This window comes from Malaclemys terrapin, chromosome 22, assembly GCF_027887155.1.
Source record: "Malaclemys terrapin pileata isolate rMalTer1 chromosome 22, rMalTer1.hap1, whole genome shotgun sequence".
NCBI lineage: Eukaryota > Metazoa > Chordata > Testudines > Emydidae > Malaclemys > Malaclemys terrapin.
The window spans coordinates 15,495,609-15,514,886 of NC_071526.1; the positions used below are offsets into that span (position 1 = coordinate 15,495,609).

At 43.9% G+C, this 19,278-nt stretch overlaps 1 protein-coding gene across 1 annotated transcript in view; it reads right to left on the reverse strand.

Annotated features, from left to right (window-relative positions):
* CSMD2 (CUB and Sushi multiple domains 2) overlaps positions 1 to 19,278 on the reverse strand; it is a 579,057-nt gene that overhangs the window by 476,370 nt on the left and 83,409 nt on the right. The window contains exon 3 of the mRNA XM_054012126.1: positions 11,716 to 11,828. Coding sequence (XP_053868101.1) covers positions 11,716 to 11,828 — 113 coding nt within the window. The remainder of the gene's footprint in view (positions 1 to 11,715; positions 11,829 to 19,278) is intronic.

Sequence of the window (19,278 nt, forward strand, 5' to 3'; positions counted from 1 at the left end):
ACTATGTAGTTATCAGGTATGCTGTAGCACTGATTATAATCAATTTCATATTGTAGATACCTATAATAGTAGCACATGCCACCCCAAGAGTGTGTCCTAACATTAGTTTAGCATCTGTCTTTCAGATGAGACATCAAACCGAAGCTCTAACCATTTGTGATCTTCAAAGATCCCATGGCATTTTTCACAAGAGTAGGAAGATAACCTGGCCAAATCCAAATTGGATTATTTATAAATGTGCCTCCATAATTCTCCCTGCAGTTACAATGAGATGCAGTGGTTGTCACATCCAATCCTAACCCATTGCGTTGCTGTGTGTGGTTAAGCATCTAACACGTTACACCTCTTATTGAAGAGCACAAAGAATCAGGAGTTCTGGGTTCTGTTCCAGGGATTTGCCATTGATTTACACTGTGCTAGGAAGCACAGTGTAGAAGGGGATAATATCTAGTCCTGGGGGTAAGAGAGAGGTTTATTTAGTGTCTAAACATTTTTGCAGACTTTAAGTAAACATGCATTACTTCTATTATTACTTGTATTCTTTTATCATCATGTGATTCGCATGCTTAACTGGAGTTTAGCAAGTATTCTATTTGATCTGCTTCGTACCTACATTGTCCTAGTATCTGAGTGCTTCACAAACATTAATTAATTTATCTTCACAACACACCTGTAAGGGAGGGAAATATTACCGGCCCTATTTTACAGATGGGAAACTGGGAGCAGAGACGCTGAATAATTTACCCAAGATCACAGAGAATGTTTGTGTCAGCACTGGGAGCTGAAGCCAGATCTGCAATCCTAATCTAGCATTTTAGCCAAACGAGCAGCCAGCCTTGCTAGCATCATTTTTAGTAGCAATTATTTGCACAGTGCCAACAGTGTGCAGTGGAAGTTATGGGTGATCAGTAGCTCTGAAAAACCAGGCCTACAGCAGTTGTTATTATGGCTAATCCCATTAAATTTAACAGACAAAAGAAGCAGGATGCCTGTTAATAACCGTGTGTGAGATTCTGCTCTACATATTGACTGGTAAAGTGAAAACTATCGCAGATGTCAATTTTGTCCTTGCGTGGACCACTGTGTGTTTGGAAAGTTTTAAATTTCAGAATAAACTTCCTTTCTTCCAGTTTCAGTGCATTAGTTTGCATAACGTTCCAAAATATGAGTCTTTACAGGAGACACAAAAGGAGTTTGGCATAGAGCAGGAGTTGTCAATAGGTGGACCATGGGCCAAATCCGGACCAGACACTTTGGAACAGACCCTGAAATCTTTTAATTTACTTATTATCATCATTATTGTTATTCTTTTTTATTATTTTTTTTCCAGAGTCTGGACCTTGATTATTCATTGACCAAGAAATTTGGGCCTTGACAAAAAATAAGTGACTACCCCGGCGTAGAGTACATCCAAAATTGGTGCACCGGGCTGCATACAAAAGAAAGCTAACGCACGTTCAGCTCATCTTCACAACCAGCTGTTGAAAATCCGGTTGGACCAACAGTAGTAGCAGTCAGTACTGTACAGCACCAGACAAAACAACTATGCACTGTCCGCACAGTACTAAATCTTGTCCGCAAGCGTACAGAATAGAATTTAGTTTATATTTTACACATGTATGTAGGCACGCACAAACGCACATGGGGAACCTTTCACTGCATCTGCCTAAGCTATACTTGTGCTGCGGCAGAAAGGTGGCTTGGTCTCCAGGGAGGACAATGTTTCTACTTTTCACCAGTTCTACATTCATCCAGCTAAATAATAGAGAGACAGTGCAAAAGAACTTTTCCTTGCACTTTACAGTGCTTAAAACAATATATCCAGCATTAAAAACAGCAGAACTACAAAAAAAGGGGAGAGACTAGGAAACAAAAACAAACAAGGAAGAATGGAAATGGATGAAAAATAGGTGAGACAAGGACCTGAGATGCAAAGCAAAAGGAAAGAAGACAGATGAAGATGGAAAGGGAGAAAAGAGACAAAAACAGAGACATAGCAATTAGGCAGGTGAAAGTAAAGAAGATTGAAAAGCATGAGCTGAGGGGGGCGGGAAATGTGCCATGATCGAGCAGTATGGAAGTCAGGTATTCCTGAATTCCAACCCCACTCTCACACCAAATTTACCTGTGGCTTTGAGCAAGTGACAAACTCTCAGCACCTCACGTTCCCTATCTATCCTTAAATCATTTATAAAATGGGCTATTGTACAGATTAGCAAATGTATGTTTTTAAAGCGGAAGACATGACCGGCCAGTTTCTGCCACCTTTACTCACGTGTAGTGCCCTTGAGTTCAATGTAAATACCACTCAGTAAGAGTCAGCATGGCAGAATTTGGCCCTATAGAAATATTATTTTGATACAGAGGGTAATAAAATGATTTTACACATACAAATACGAAAAATCTATTGTTTTCTAGCACAAATACCATGGTAACTAGATAAATAAAACGTATCTTATGTTAGACAACACTGTTTGTACAGCACCTAATACAATGGGGCCCAACCTGATGTGACCTTTAGGTGTAACTACACTATATATGTTAAATAATATCCAAAGCTGGATACAATGACCTCATTCACCCATTTTCCAAGGGAACAAGACAGCATAGAGACTAAAGTACACTTTATATATCCTTTCTGATGCATCCATCTTTGCACTTGCTCTTCCAATAAAAATTAATTTCCCGCTGTCAATAATAAAATTGCTGAGAAGTGTTTTGTTCCAATGTTAACATTCTGCTTAGGTTTTTTTTTTTTTTTCTTCATTTCCCAGAGATTGTTTAAAAAGAGGGGGAGGATACCAAACATGCTTTGATAGCAGATCATAAAGGAGCCATTTACTGCAAGGACTCTCATTTCTGTCTTTAAACACAAATTGTCACACCACAAGCTATTCAGTGAGTCGTAGATTATGAATGGACTGAAACAGCACAACAGCAACAACATATTCCCTTTCATCAGAAACATAGTTATCTCCTTCTTTACTCTTAACTAACAATGAGTAGCTCACTTTGAGAGAGGTGTATAGCTGAAGTGTTAGTGGGTGTCCTCCCTTACCTCTCAGGATTAAGTTTGAATTAAAACAGGAATTCTCTTTCTCGTTTGGTGGCACAGGCTGAGTTTTGAGTGGTTTATTTTTCTTCCCTCGGGAGATAAACTCAGTCACTCATTTTGGATCTTTGCTATCTCAGCCGCTGCTTATAGGCGTCTGCATTTGATTTTTTAAAAGCACCATCAATTATTTCAGGTTTTGCATTGAGAAAGAAAACCTTTTTTTAAAAATTTTCTATTAACAACATTAGCTTTATCTCAAATTGTTCTGCATCACAGAGAATCACAGAACTATAGAACATTATAGAAGAAGGGGGAAAAAACAATGTTAACCTATCCAGTCCCTGATTCAGCAAAGCATGTTCTAACCTCAGTAGAGTCACTGACGAATTATATTCTCCCCCACTCAGCACCAGGGCCGGCTCCAGGCATCAACCCACCAAGCTTGTGCTTGGGGCGGCACCTGGAGGGGGGCGGCGCGGCACTCCGGCCCCCGGGGAGAGCGGGGCCACGGCCGGGCTCGCCGCCCTCACCCCGGCGCTCTGGCCGCCCTCCCCCTCGCGCCCTCCCCCCCTGGCTGGGGCTCGCCGCCCTGCCCCCTGCGCTCTGGCCGCCGGGGGGAGAGCGGAGCCCCGGCCACCCTCTCCCCCCCCCCCCGCAAGGGGGGGGTGGGGCGGCCGGCGGTTTTTTTGCCTGGGGCGGCAAAAAAGCCAGAGCCGGCCCTGCTCAGCACGACCTGAAAAAACTACTGTCCTACCCCTTGTGTTTATATCTTTGAAATATACATCACCGTAGGCCAGAATTTTCAAAAGTGCTCAGGACTCAACACTGAGGCCAGTTTTTCACGGGAGTTCTGCACCCATCGAAAGCACCAAAACTTGCAGCCAAAGAGCTCAGCGCATTGGATGCTGAGCTCTCTTGTAAATTTGGCTACTGAGCGCTTGGAAATCTGTCCCTTCCACCCCCAGGTTAGCCAAGCTATACATACCTGTATAAACTTCAGGCAATACCTACACTCAAGCAGTGTAGCTTAGACCTAGGCTATGTGTCAGATCTCATGGAGCCAGGAAATCTCTGGCTCCATGCCCAAGCATCAGAGAGCAAATCTATGTTACAGCTCACTCACAAAGCAAACAATGATCTCTTCTAGTGGCTCATACTCGCTTCTCTCTATATAGCCATGGCCTGGAGCTGGCCCTGCGGGCTGGTAGTAGGGAGGCAGACCCAATCAGGGTCTATTGATCCCAGTCTCCATGAACTTTAGGGTGTCTGGAGAAAAATACTGCCTGGATCCTGAACACCCCTGGCTTGGGGTTTAATTATTACAAAACAAAAACCCAGCTCATGAGATTTTGCCAAGCCCAAACCCCTACATTGTATAGTGCCTATAGTGGGGCTATAATGGGGGAGGAGGGAATTTCCCCTGTGCAGGGGCAGAGTAGGGCAAATCAATTGGCTCTACCATGTCCTCCTCATAGTCATTAGCTTAGGGCACAGGCTTGGCACAATGGCAGCAGAAGGCAGACTGGGGGTAAGTCCCCAAAGCAGTGCTCCCAACAGGCTTCTGACCTGCAGAGCAGCTCCGTGCTAAGGATGCTATAAGAGAAGCAGTGCAGGACTGCTCTAAGCTTAAGTCAGGGGCTGCCTTCGCCCCCAGAGCACACTAGAAGCCAAGAGGCGCGCAGGTGGCATGAAGCCTCCTTTGCACCAGCTGCTCCTGGTGCCTCCCTCCGAGGAGTGGCACAGAATCCAGTCCAGACAATTTAATTGCCGTTGCTTGAGGAACTGAAGAGCTGTGAGCAATGCGGGAATCTGAGAGCCATGCACCGGCACCTCCAGCTATCACACACCACTCTTACTCTGTTTGCCCTGCAGGTCTGTGAAGGAACACTGCCACCCAGTGGCCAGGTGAGTTCCACACATCCCTCATGTTCCCTTCCAAGCCCCCGGCCTTTCTTTCCAATTTCTAAGCCAGAAACGTGAGCAGCCTTAATCCCAGCCCGGATGGGACAGGCAGTCAACACTGCAGCTCGAACACGCAGAGGCATGAGCGCGTATGGACTAAGACCTTGACACGGCAAAATAATATCCACTAATTGCCCCAGGATTGTTCTTGGGTTGTTTTCTTTCTTCACTGAAAAAACAACCCAAAAACCCTGTCTGGAAGGTAACTATCTCAATGTAAAACCCTAATGGAGACAAAACATAGGCAGCTTTTGCCTTCATCTATCTAGACAAGCTCAACATTATCCCTCTCACCTGGGATTTCAGCAGTGAGGGCATCGCCCTAGAGTCTGGAGTAGCATCTGAGCAGAAATGTGGTCCTCCTCTTATTATGTAGCAGTAACCTGAGCAAGACTCAGCTGTTTTATTGAAAAGGCAAAATTCTGCTGTAACCCTAGTTCCCTTTCAAAATATGCAACGGGACAGTGTGTGCCTGTATATTCAAAACTTCCCCCCCCCCCAATGGCTGATTAGGATCTTTACCAAACTTTCCAAAAACATTGCAATTCCTCATGCTTCTCTCTATCAGACGCGGGACAGAAAATGCTTTGGAGATTATCGAGTCCACCCATCTACCATTAAATATGGAAAATGTTGACCTTGTAATATAAATAATAGATGCCCTTAAATACTTCAACATTGCTGAAAACATGGGGGGAATTTAAAATTTGGGGTTGTTGCACAGTTAACCCCATGTAATCCTCACAAGTCCCTAGTACAGAGTAAAGGGTTCTTGTCCCTGGTATTTTTTATATCTATGCCATTGATGAGATGATTTTAAAAATTAATTAAAAAAAAAAATCACACAAGGCTATGTAATAGTCTCCCAAGAACTTATCAGCTGCGGTGGAGAGGCAGGCAGCTAGGAACTGCCAGATGCAAAATGGCCACTTTCGGGCTTCAGTTGCATGTCTCTGCTAAAATTATTAAGCCTGCCCCAAAAAGACTTGCTGTGGGGGGGGATGTTAATAAAAGAGACCAAACTGCATTGCAGGGAATCGGTACAGTACAGACCAGACAGTAACCTAAAAAAGCAATCCCGGACTGCAATGCTTTGGGGTTGCACCAGGTATGGTGGTAATCTCTTATTTCCAGCGAGATGTACTGGATGGGACTGGATAGGGGTTTTTCCCTTTTCCCTCTATTCTCTCTATGAGTCCACGAAAATAAAAGCTATTGAAAAAGCTGTTGGCTTGTATGTTTCACCTTCTTGGGTTGAACTCCTCACATTTTCCTCCTTGAAATATAGACATCAAAACAAGCATCCTCGTAACTGAAATAATCCTTGGGACTGGATGACTCAGGGACAGATGACGCAACTTTTAAAGGAAAGTGTGTGTGGCGGGTGGAAGTGTTTCATGTTTCATACACCTACAGAGCGCACTGTTGTCATAAAACAACTGGGGCTAATACGCTCAGCTGGTGGCAAATACAAGATATGTTTTGTATCACTGAAGGCTATATAATGTATTTAAATATTTCTCCAGACCCACTCTGATAATAAAAGCATTGCAGTCGAAACACGCTACTTGACAATGCTGGTCATATTTTTTTTGGTAATTCCATTATTATTATTAATGATAAAATAATTCATATCCAGTATTCAGAATAACTGGAATGAGGATTGCAAACCTGAAACCATTGGGATAAACAACATGCCTGGTATATGTAATGAATTCAGTCATTGCATAAGGCAACAAATGGAGAATTCATGCAGAAGCCAAACAGCAGCGAGAGTGAGCAATGCATTTCATATGGAGTTGAGCCCATAGTGAAATACCTGCTTAAAACTAAAAACCCCACAGCTCAATCCCAGAAAAGCTCTTGTAGGGTGAGGTTGTTGCCTGGTGAGTCAACAACCAACAATACTAAAAGAGTTTGAAGGCAGCTGAATTGTAGCCTCGCTGCAATTTTTGAATACATTTAAGATCAACTGGAAGACATTCCCAGCAGTTCAGAGCAAAATACAAGTGCCAAGGCCAGATATTTGGCTTTTCCTGAACTCCAAATTGTTTGGGGGCAGAGCTGCAACCACTGAAAGAAAGGATGCTCCTGGGGTTAAGCGACTTGCCCAGGACTCAGGAGATGTAAGTTTAATTCCCAGCTCTGCCACAGAATTTCTCGGTGACTTGGGCAAACAGTTTTCAAAGCCATCCTGGGGAACCGGACACCCAATTCTCATTCATTTGAATGGGCCTAAGTTTCAAAACTGTGTCCCTAAGCAATTCAAAAGTGCAGACTGGACAGGGGAGATTTGTGTTTCCAGTTGCCAATACTACAAAGACCTCAATTAGGAAAATGTTTCTAAGTTTAGTTAGAAACAGAAGTTAAAATTAAACTTGCATAATGTGACTATCATTCACTGGTCCCGCAGGATTTATCAGCGGAGGGGAGTGGATCCATTCGTGGGGTTCCCCCCATACAAACATAAAATTAAAACAATGTATATGCAATGGGAACATTATGGTTATGAAAGGCAGTGTGACAATAATGGTATCTAGAGACAGGCATTAGTGTGTGCTGCCCATACATAAATGCACCAATGCACCTCAATCTTGATCTGCTGCACCAGACACTATCCAGCGCTGGGCTCCTCACACACAGCTCTACTAATGGATATCAGTCCCACCTACACCCCCACTCCCTTTCCCACTCTAGTCCTATCTCTGGGCCTCACAGACCTCTCCTGATGCCCTTCAATCATAAAAATGGCCATACTGGGTCAGACTACTGGTCTATCTAGCCCAGTATCCTGTCTTCCGATAGCGGCCAATGCCAAGGGTCCCAGAGGGAATGAACAGAACAGGCCAATTTATCAATTGATCCATCCCATCGTCCAGCCTCAGTTTCCAGCAGTCAGAGATTTAGGGACACTCAGAGCACGGGGTTGCATCCCTGACCATCTTGGCAAATAGCCACTGATGGGCCTATCTTCCATTAGTTCATCTAATTCCTTTGGAACCCAGTTAAACTTTTGGCCTTCGAACATCCCCTGACAAGAAGTTCCGCAGGTTGACTGTGTTTTATGTGAAGAAATACTTCCTTTTGTTTGTTTTAAATCTGCTGCCTATTAATTTCATTGGCTGACCCCTGGTTCCTGTATTGTGTGAAGGGATAAATCACACCTTCTTATTCATTTTCTCCACACCATTCCGGATTTTATTCATCCTCAGCCTACTCTTCCAAGTCACGGTCCCTCAGCCCGCTCAGCCCCTAAGGCAGGAAGCCTCAATCTCCCAGGAGCAGAGACGGCCAGATGTATCAAACTGCACAGCAGTTTTGCAACGTGCACCAACACAGACTTAGAGTGAGACCCTACAACTCACTTTTTCTTGCCGCCTGAGCCAAGATCTGAATCCAGGCCTCCAGAGGCGAAAAGCCCTGAGGGGTTTTCAATTAGCCCCAGTGTCCCTCCTGCCCCATATCCCGCTGAAATTTCATATTTCTGATTAATTCAATGACTATGAAAACCAGTTTGGCTAAAAATAAAACCTCTTTGCCTCCAGTCAAACATCCCTCAAATAATTTCAAATATATGTAGGTGCAAACCAATCCTGGATCAAGCTTATCTACTATATCAAAGGAATATTAAACTAATGATCAGGAAGAAAGGTATCAGAAGACAAAAGACAAAGAGGGGATAGCTGTATAAAAATGGAAATTATAAAAAGTTGATCCCATTTAAGTGGCCAGCTAAACCTTGAAATAAAAACCTATTATTAGCTCTCAATCCCGAGTAACGTTCAAACATAAGAGGGGGCAGAAAGGTGATCCTCATTCTTCTGACATTCCCAGCATGTTGATTCTCACAGAAAGACTCTGCAAGCAACTCAGGAGATGGGGCTTTGCACAAATGTTTGCAGTAAAAACCATAAGCAAGTGTGACTCACCTCATTCTCGTCTTGCTACAAGTTTGGCGCTAGGGCCAGGTTCATAAGCCGTTTAGCCCGAGTGCACCCATGGGCTAGATTTGAGGGAATCTCAGCAGAGATAGTATCTCACATTGAAATTGAAATTTTGTGGTTTTGCACAATTTTGTCCCTGCCACAAAAAAAAAAAAAAAAAAAAAAACCCTCCTAGATGAAACACTGCTGTCATTCCTGATTGTTTGTTTTAAGATTCTGAGCATGTGCAGAGCTGGTGCATCAAGCAAGAAGCCTGGGAGAGGAAGCATGAACCCCAGAGAGATCGACATGTTTGCACAAACCCCTACGAAGTGAAGCCACTGAGTTTTGCCCAGACTTACTTGTGAATAGACCCTGTAGAAGAACGGTGAAATTATCTCATTGAAAGTTTTTTTGAATATTTTGGGGAAAAGTATCAAAATGTCTAATTCTCAAAGTTCTAAGCAGCTCTTCCCAGAGTTCCTCCAAAACCAACCAGGGACGAGACTAGATGATCTCTCAAGATTCTTTCCAGCCCTACATTTCTAGGATTCTATACTGCGTGTTTGTACTGTGCCTAGAACGGTGGCTCTCAACTTAATTTTACTGGTGACCCCTTTCACACAGCAAGCCTCTGAGTGCGACCCCCCTTATAAATTAGAAACACTTTTTTATATATTTAACACCATTATAAATGCTGGAGGCAAAGCAGGGTTTGGGGTGGAGGTGGACAGCTCGCGACCACCCCCCCCATGTAATAACCTCGCGAGCCCCTGAGGGGTCTCAACCCCCAGCTTAGCATAACAGGCCCTTGATCTCAGTTGGAATCTCTATGCATGACTGTAATACACACAATTATGAGTCTTGGAGGAGAATTCTCCCATATCTCCCAGGTCCTGGCAACAGCAACACACACCTCGGTTTTGGTTTTTGTTGTTTTGTGTGTGGGGGGGGAGGGAGTGTCCCTGCACTCCCTCTCTCATGATTCATGTTCTCTCCAAGTGCCACTGTAGCGGCCCCCAATGGAGCTGCTGCAGCTCATTTCCATTAGGAAACTTTCGTTTGAACGGCAGGCACACAAAGTCGACTGCTCAAACACTTCCTTTCGGCCCGCATGATGGGCGAGCCATGTGACATTTGGAGGCACATAAACCCCTGTAGCTTCCCTGTGTAAATACTTTGGATGGTCTATTTCCAAGGCACATTTCGATTTGTTCTACAGTTGAGTGTCACCTCTATACTTTGGTACTTTGAGTCATTTGTGCACCGATGGAGGGAGAAAGATCAACATTGCGTAAAAATGCCACTAAGGAAAAAAGCAGGAGATCAAGCCAGGTAGCATTTTGGGTTAACCCCTTTTCTGAAAAAGGAGGAAATGGGGCAATTGCTGAAGTCACCTTCTTTGGAGCTGCCTGAGTAAGAGGGAGGAAGCCGTAAGAGAAACAGCCAGTGACAATCTGGACACATACATGAGCAAAAACTAAAAACAGAATCCAAAACCAGGAGCATGCAGAATTAGGCCTTGTCTTCAACACGAGTCAAATCACGCTACCTACTACCATCTCTAGTAGATGCTGTTGTTGCTCGCTGGGTTCTAGCGTGACTTCTGCAGAAGGACATGGAATGTCCCCCTCCTCAAGAGGGATGTTAGGGCCACATTCTAAAACGTGGCTAGAAGGCTCATCTACACTGCAAAATCAACTGTGTCAGAACTTATTTGCTACACAAGTGCAACACGGTAGGGTTTTGCACTGAGCTGAACTGTTTTAACCCTGTCCCCAACTGGGCTATGGTCCTACCAATGCCCCAATGCTATAGCAGCTCTCAGAATCGCTGTTAAAAATGACTCAGTCCGATCTACACGTCAAGGCTCAGCCACATTTTAACCAGAAATTAGTGTCTAACTGAGATGCCCTAACTTGACTGATTTTTTAGTGCAGAAGGGACCATAAACTGGAGCTCTATATGCACTAAGCAATCTACTGGCTTGTACGGCATGATTAACCTGTGGAACTCAGTGTCACATGGTAGCATTAAGTATACGAGCTTAGCAGGGCTCCAAGAAGAATTTAACCTTCACATGGATCATGAGAACACTCTCAGCTAAATGTGCTTAAAAGCAATAATGTTCTGAACATTATAACATGACTTAGGCTTTCTTGTGCCTAGATACAGCGACTCACTTTATAACCATGCTCTAGCCTTTGTAAAGACCTTTCATTAACACAGTTAATTATTCTCTGGTCCCATCAACAAAGAACCAGTTATAGAGACCCAAGCATTTTTGTAGCTGGACAGACTACCTCCACAATTTTGAATAATACAGAACATTTTTCCCCACCTAAAAGGAATGTGCAGCAAAAGGTTTAAAACCTATTGTTTGGGTTTTTTAAGAAAATGCACACGGAACAATAAACAAAGCTCTGAACTTTTGAGGGCCACCTTCTCCATGCAGCCGTGCATTCCCCATTAGCTCATCTTCCTAAGTCACATTGGCGGGAAAGAGAGCTGCATTCTCTGTCACCCTGAGGAGCCCAGAGAGAACGTTCTACATTCTCTTCCAATCCCCTTTCTTTACACAGTAACTTTTTAAAACATTTTGAGTAGAGCTGGTGGAAAAAATTCAAATTTGCACCAAAAAAAAAAATTGGTTTTGTAATTTTTTTCCCCCAAAATTTTCACACACATTTTTCCCACACTTTGCAACCCGCTCTTGTTTTTAGTCCCTGCTACAGCATATGGAGCAGTAAGACAAATGGAATGGGGCGGACCTACCTTCATAGTTTGCCTGGAAGCCTTGAGCGCTGACAGCATAATCGCTCACGAGCCATAAAGATAACACAACTCCAGTGCTCACGATAGGAGCAGGCAGCTGGAAACCTGTTAACCTGAAAGACACCAAGAGAAAGGTTATACTGGCACATACAGGACAAGCCAGCAAGTCTAGGAAGACTTGTACTCACAGGGATAGCTGCCACCTTGGCCAACATACCAGGGACTGAACCAGGAACTTCCAAACCTAAAAGCATGAGCGTCTACAGCTTGAGCTCAAGAACCAAATCTATTTAACTGTTATAGCCTCTTTCCTTCATGCCCTTGGAGATTTTTTCATATGTTTTGGCATTTTGTTTACTGGAACGAAGTTCAGCTAGCACGGATTTGTCTCTCCATACAGAGATCAGATCCCGTACCTCCCGTTCGGTCCATGCTGGAGCTCTTTTGCGATTCTGGGACTCCATGGTCACCTCTGCTGATGAGCTCTGCATGGTCACCTGTGCTGATCATCTTGCAATGCTGGCCAAACAGGAAATGAAATTCAAAAGTTTGCGGGACCTTTCCTGTCTACCTGGCCAGTGCATCTGAGTTGAGAGTGCTGTCCAGAGCGGTCACAATGGAGCACTCTGGGATAGCTCCTGGAGGCCAATATCGTTGAATTGCCTCCACACTACCCCAAATTCGACCCGGCAAGGCCAATTTCAGCGCTAATTCCCTCGTCGGAGGTAGAGTAAAGAAATTGATTTTAAGAGCCCTTTAAGTTGAAAAAAAAGGGCTTCGTCGTGTGGACACGTGCAGGGTTAAATTGAGGTAACGCTGCTAAATTTGACCTAAAATCATAGTGTAGATCAGGCCTGGGGCTACAACAGACCTACATCCTCTGTGGATTGAGCACCAAGTGGGGCCTCTTATACACTTACCAGCGGCTGTTACCAATTCCTTCATTATCTACATTAACAGCCGTTCTGTTTACTTCTGGTCAGATTTTATATTTGCCATTTTGTTCACGGCATGACATTAAAAAAAAAAAAGACCCTCACACTTTATAGAAGGTACAGGGAGCATAACCATTGTCTATTTATCTGCCAGAAGCTTTTCAACAGCGACCTGCACCGCTGTACCTAAGCATTAACCACACTCGCTTAGATTTGTAATGGTCACATATTCGTCCCCCCACATACTCCAAAGAGTGTAGTCCAGACACCAGAGAAAGGGACAGAGTCCAAATTCCCAAATTCTCATTCCTGGCTCTTTTTCTAACCCGCGCCGCAACCTAAGGCAAGTCACTTAGCATCCCTGTGTCTGTTCCCACCACCTGTAAAATGAGAATGATACTCAAACTTCGGATAGTCCCAAGGCTTCATTCATTAATATTCATAAAGCGCTTTAAGATCTGTGGAGTAAAGGCACTACATAAGTGCCTAGAGTGTTATACGAATAATATTAAGTTGGACTCTCAATCTAAAGGAGCAGAGGATGAGAAGCAATAAAATTGGCATTGCCAATTAGCTGCCTGGATTTACATCAATTATTTATTCTGTATATCTACCACAGACGAGGCTTGCGCTAGGAGCTGAGTGTTCTTAAGGCAACAGAACTGCCAGCTAACCCCAAAAGGAACTCTCCTCTGGACGAAGCCAATAAAGACATAACTAGCTCTTGCTTGTCGTCAGCGGATCTCAAAGTGCTTTACAAAGGAGTCAGTGTAATTATCCCCATTTTATACATGGGGGAAGCAGCTTGCGCAAAATAATGCAGAGCACCGGAGCAGAGCTGGGACTGAATCCAGATCTCGTGAGTTTCAGTCCAGTGTTCTATCAGCTGAGCCAGTGGGTCTCCCTAAATGCCTTAGAACAGAGCTTTCAAGATCTTTAGATGACTGATTTCTTGCAAAGCTCTCGTATGCAATATATGGAGGGAAGGAGGGATGGAGAGAAGAAAGGGAAGGAGGTTACAGTCTGTGATTATAAGGGAAAATAGGAGTGAGACAGAGTGCTCCTCCAAATAATGATAATACCTATCTTTCATACAGCACTTTTTGTCAGTAGTTCTCAAAGCGCTTTATCCCCATTTTACATATGGGGAAACTGAGGCACAGCATGGCAGTAACTTGCCCAGGGTCACCCAGCAGGCCATCAGTAGCAAAGCTGGAGACAGAGCCCAGGACCCCTGAGCCCCAGTCCAGTGGGAAAGAGACAGGGAGGGAAGTGACACTCCTCACAAGAGAGGTGACAATTGTTTCAAAAACATGAGTACAATAAACAAAGCAAGAACAATCTTCCACGACATTGTGTCCTCGGCCTAATTACTTTGGACTGACAGATTGACTCTGAGTTACAAGGTAATTGTTAATTTTAATACAGAAGTTTGTTCATCAACATTTTTGAATTGGCATTATAGGATCCCAGGCACTAATTCCCTGATACTATATTGACACAGAGAATAGCTAATGTAAATTTCTAACAAACAATTACAGTTTTATAACTTATAATCCATCCCCTTGCACTTGGCTAAGATGATTTACATAATAGATTTACAGAACGAAAAAAAAAATGTTTTTCAACCACTCATGTTAAATTCTTGCCTGCCATTCCCAAAGAAAAATCCAAATACAATCTCTTCTGTCTGAGAACACTCAGAAAAATCTGGCTGCTGTAAAAACATGTAAGAAAGAGCAATTTAGCCTATGGAACTCATTGCCACAAGATATCAAAGCCAAGAGCTGAGCAGGTTTCAAAAAAGAATTCAATATCGATTCAGATCCTGAGAACACCCACAGTTACAGTACAGGTGGTATTTTAAGAAGTTTTGAAGGAATATTCAGAGTATGAGCCAACCTCTCATTAATGTGGATAGGAAGGAATTTTCCCTTATGGGCAATTTAAATGCCCACTTCAGAGTTTCTTGCACCTTTCTTGAAGCAGCTAGCCTTGGTCAGAGACTGGGTACTAGAACAGCGAGACCACCCCAGTCTGATTCAGTCTGACAATTCCTATAGTCCTATAAAAACAACTAAGAGAATTTTATTCAGAATAAGGAGTCTGGTGGCACCTTAAAGACTAACAGATTTATTTGGGCATAAGCTTTCGTGAGTAAAAACCTCACTTCTTCGGATGCATCTGAAGAAGTGAGGTTTTTACTCACGAAAGCTTATGCCCAAATAAATCTGTTAGTCTTTAAGGTGCCACCAGACTCCTTGTTGTTTTTGTAGATACAGACTAACACGGCTACCCCCTGATACTTATTCAGAATATTTCCCCTTCCTTGTATAGCATTAGGTCTGAGATAGAAAGTTGTCAGGTGTTCTACCACAGCCCCCTAAATACACTCATGACATACAACCATACCTATTTTAAGAGCTCTTTCATCAAGATAACACTAACGATGCAGAGTCATATATAGCATCTAATGTATTTAAATGACCCTCAACCCTATAGCACATAAGTACGTCACAATCTGTTTAGTGTATTTATCTTCACAACACCCTGTGAGGCAGGGCAGCGCTATTATCTCCATTTTACAGATGAAGAATTGATGCACAGAGAGATTCAATGACTTGCCCAAGGTCACACAGAAAGTCTGTGGCAGAGCAGGGAAGTGACCCCAATTTCCCATGGACCACACTAGCACCTTAGCCCCTGCCATTCTTCCTCTCTGAGGGCAAGAAGTAAACCATTAGGTCTGGGATTATTAAAGGAATCTAAACTAAAGGAGTTTGGTGACCAACTCCTCCAGGCTACTTTGAAAATTCAAGTCTAAAAAACAAATACAGACTCCCCACCCCACCCCACCCCGCATTCTTGATATGTCTAAATATTGTGCCAAAAGGACTGAGCCCTGACTGAATAATGAAATTGGACATGCCCTGCCCGAGAACCTTATTAAAGAGAAACTCCTCAGTTATCACCAGCAAAACCCTTACAGTTGCTAAATATGATAGTCAAGTCTTAATGTAAGCTATGAAATATTGAAGGGCACAGATGCAAAGAATAAAATCCATTGTCTGCAGTATTTTAAGCCAATATTTCTGTTGAATAAAAAAATCAAGTTCTATTTTAAAGGGTTTGTATCCTTTCACCATGTATAGATAGGTAGAAAAGTGTGGTGGCTATTTTTAGATTTAATTAGAAGTGCTTATTGAAACCTCCAAGCACTTTATTTTTTACAATAAAGGCGTATAAAGAAATGTGGAACAATTTTAATAAAACCATGCGTTGCAGATGACAGACAATTGCATAACCACCTCTCCATATAGGGAGATAGATATTATAGTATCTTGGGAGCAGGGACTAGAACTTTGCACCTTTATCTCCAAGACAGATCTGTACCATCTGAGCTAAAGAAGATCACCCCTTAGCTCGCTGCAGTAGTAAGTCTTTTATCTTGTCCATGGGTCCACAACTAGAGGGCACCATCGAGTAGAGTATTTTACACAGTCTCCACAAAAAGCCCCACAACAGATAAAAACTCCCTCTTCCCTGACAGCCCCACCCCTTCCCACACACAAACATTTGCCCCACTGACTGAGGGAAAGTTTAGAACAACGGTGTCCCCTGAGGGTCAAAAACTCTGGTCACTATCAAAGCCAAGGGGCAGAGCTGAAGACTCTTTGCTGAGTATGCCAGCTCACCAGTCCCCTCCTGTTACACCCAGGTAGGATGGAGCCATTCTGAAAAGTGCTTCAGCTGACTGCAACTATCCTGGGATCAAAGAAGAATAAGGGAATAGAGACATTATGAAAGAGACTGACCGCCACCAGCTCATTGCACACAGGGGTGACTTTGGGTCTCATGCCACCGGAGGCAGAATTGTTCTTACATCTGTTCAGCACTAAAATTAACGGATACCAATAAAGGCATGAGGTAAGCCTGCCACTGTGCATTGCAAATCTCCAACCAACCCCTGTAAACAGACCAAAAGACAGCTGGACTTGCCCCAACCAGCTTCTCCTATTATTACTTCTGATAATGACGGTGCAGAGCAACAGCAGCTCCCAGACAGTGCCAAATCCCCTTTGCTCCCGTTTTGCAGTAAATGGGATTTTCAGATTGCAGATGCATAAATGCTGGCCTGAGACTGAACGGCCAATACGTCACAAGGCCAAGAATGGAAAATCCTAGCACGTCCAGGGGTACGACAACACTAAGGGGCATTCTAAATGCTTATAGGCACAGAACCTTTTTGGTTTCACAGCATCACGATGCAGGAATATTGTGGCACTGATGCTTGGGTGGTGATGGAGTCGGCAAGAGAAAAGGCTGTTACAACACTTGAGCTCGGGCTCATGTACATAATCCGAGCGTGCTCAGATAACCACAGCTTGCAGCTTTAGGCCCCATTTCATGGCAGCACTTCACAACCTGCTTTTCTTTAAGCCAGCATTTAAGTCCACTGGGAGACAATAGGATTTAAGTGCTATCCTGAATAGGGATGACTTTAAGCATGTGCTTAAGTACTTTCCTGAAGCAGGGCCTTAGAAGGGAAGGATTGACTTGTGCATAAGGCACTGGACTAGGACTCGAGAGAACCTGGATTCTGTTCCCAGCTCTGCTACAGATTCAATGTGTGACCCTTGGCACATCACTTAATCCCTCACTAGGAGTTATGGGTTCTCAGCACCACTAAACAAATCATGCCACTTATTTTGGTGCCACTTATTTTGGTGCCCACATATTTGCCTAGTATCTATATTTCACAAATGAAAAACAAAGGTGAAGTGATGTGCCCAAATTCACAAGGCAATTCAGTGGCAAAGCTGGGACAAAATGCTCAATGGCTGCTTTCCAGCCCCTAGCTCTGCCCACTAGACAACACAGCCTCCCTGCAAAAACATGTCATTATTTATGTGATAATTCCTGGAACCAAAGGACAGAGAGGAAGGACCTATTAGATCACCTAATCCACTCCCAGATGGGACAGGTTTGCTTTCTGCAATATATTTTTTTGAGCACACAAGTAGTGTACCTGTCTGCTCATGCATTTGCCACTTTGCATCACCAATGGCTACTTCCTGCACCTTTCTCTGTCTGTGAGAATATTTCCTAGGTGACTTTTAAAAGTTCAGCCATCACTGTTCTTTGTTGCACAATGCACATACATATCCCATTCCACCACTTGAGGGATACTACAGTCACAGATCTATTATGCTAATAAAACGCATTTGCTAGTAACTGCAATGCATTGCAGTAAGAGCCACTACAGAGAAATACTTTTCAACACCTACACATCCTCATTAACGTTCCCATTCACACATTCTTACGTAACAAAACCCACTCAGAGGGAAGATTTTTTTTTTTTTTTTTAAAAACCACTATCAGCAGCTTGTCACTATAGCAGGAGGGGGTGCAGCTGGTAAGAGATCCTGCCACTTTTCACGCCATGAGCCTCCCCACTATCTGCAATGACAGTTGCAAGGACATCCTTAGGCAATTATTCCAGTGTACATTGCTAGATTAAATCAGATTGGCATTTCTCCAGCCCCCCCCCGGCCCCCCCGGCATCAGCTGTGGCCAAACCAGAAGTCCTGAGTTTCCTTCAGTTGCAACGTCTTTTCTCCTCGGCTTAGCCAGAGCAGAAGCAGAGGTGATATTTGCTTTGGGAGGTGATAAACACTGCATTTGGAGTGGTTTATTAGACTAGGACTTTTTCAGGAACGGAGAGCAACTAGAGCCAGGTTAACGCTTCAGTATAAGCAGTGGGGAAAAAAATTACTGTAACTGTAATGAAGCCGTTTGGGATTCTCATTCCACTTCTATTCGCGGTCACTGAAACCACTGTGGATCAAATACTGCGGTTTTCCTTCGGGCACAGCGTGCAGAGGTTCCACTGGGATTCTGCCTGAATAAGGACCACGTATAAAACGAGCAAGAGCCTCAGGACTTGGCCCAGTTGTTGGGTCATCCCCCCTCCTTCCCCCACCCACATACAAGGGGCAGCCATGTGCTTTCAAACTGAAAGGCGTCTATTTTAAAATTAAGTGCAAACACCAGGAAAGAAACTAAGTCAAATCTCCAACTCACAGACTGTAGTGTGCGTGTCTCCTCTGTGACACGTTACAATGCTGCACAACAGTTCCAGGCGCACACGACTCTTCGTGCAATAGAAAGGCAGAATTTGCCCCAAAACACAGCTGTCCCAGCAGCAATTTTTAACATGAACGAGTCATTACTGAACCCACTGCCCTTTCATGGGGTCATGCACACCAATTCCCAGTAGCGTGCCAGTCCTAAGCAAGCACTGCAAATCCTTCAGTTACTATGGGGTCCTAACTCCTGGTGGGTCCTAATACGCTCTCCACCAACTGCTTTCAATACCCCACTCCTCGGATACCTCTGGGACCTGCTTCCGTCCTCCCCTGCCAGAGACGAGTCACCTTCCCCAGGCACAGGAGAGGTGCACGGGCAGATTCACCTCCTTGCTCACCTACGGCTGCCCAGCAGGGCCAACGCATTCTGTCATTTCTGAACATTTACAAGGCAGTGCTTCAACCAGGTTGTGGCCCTAATGTGCTAAGCAAACAAAGGAAATACATAATGCCAAGGGGGAATTCTTCCCAGCCAACCC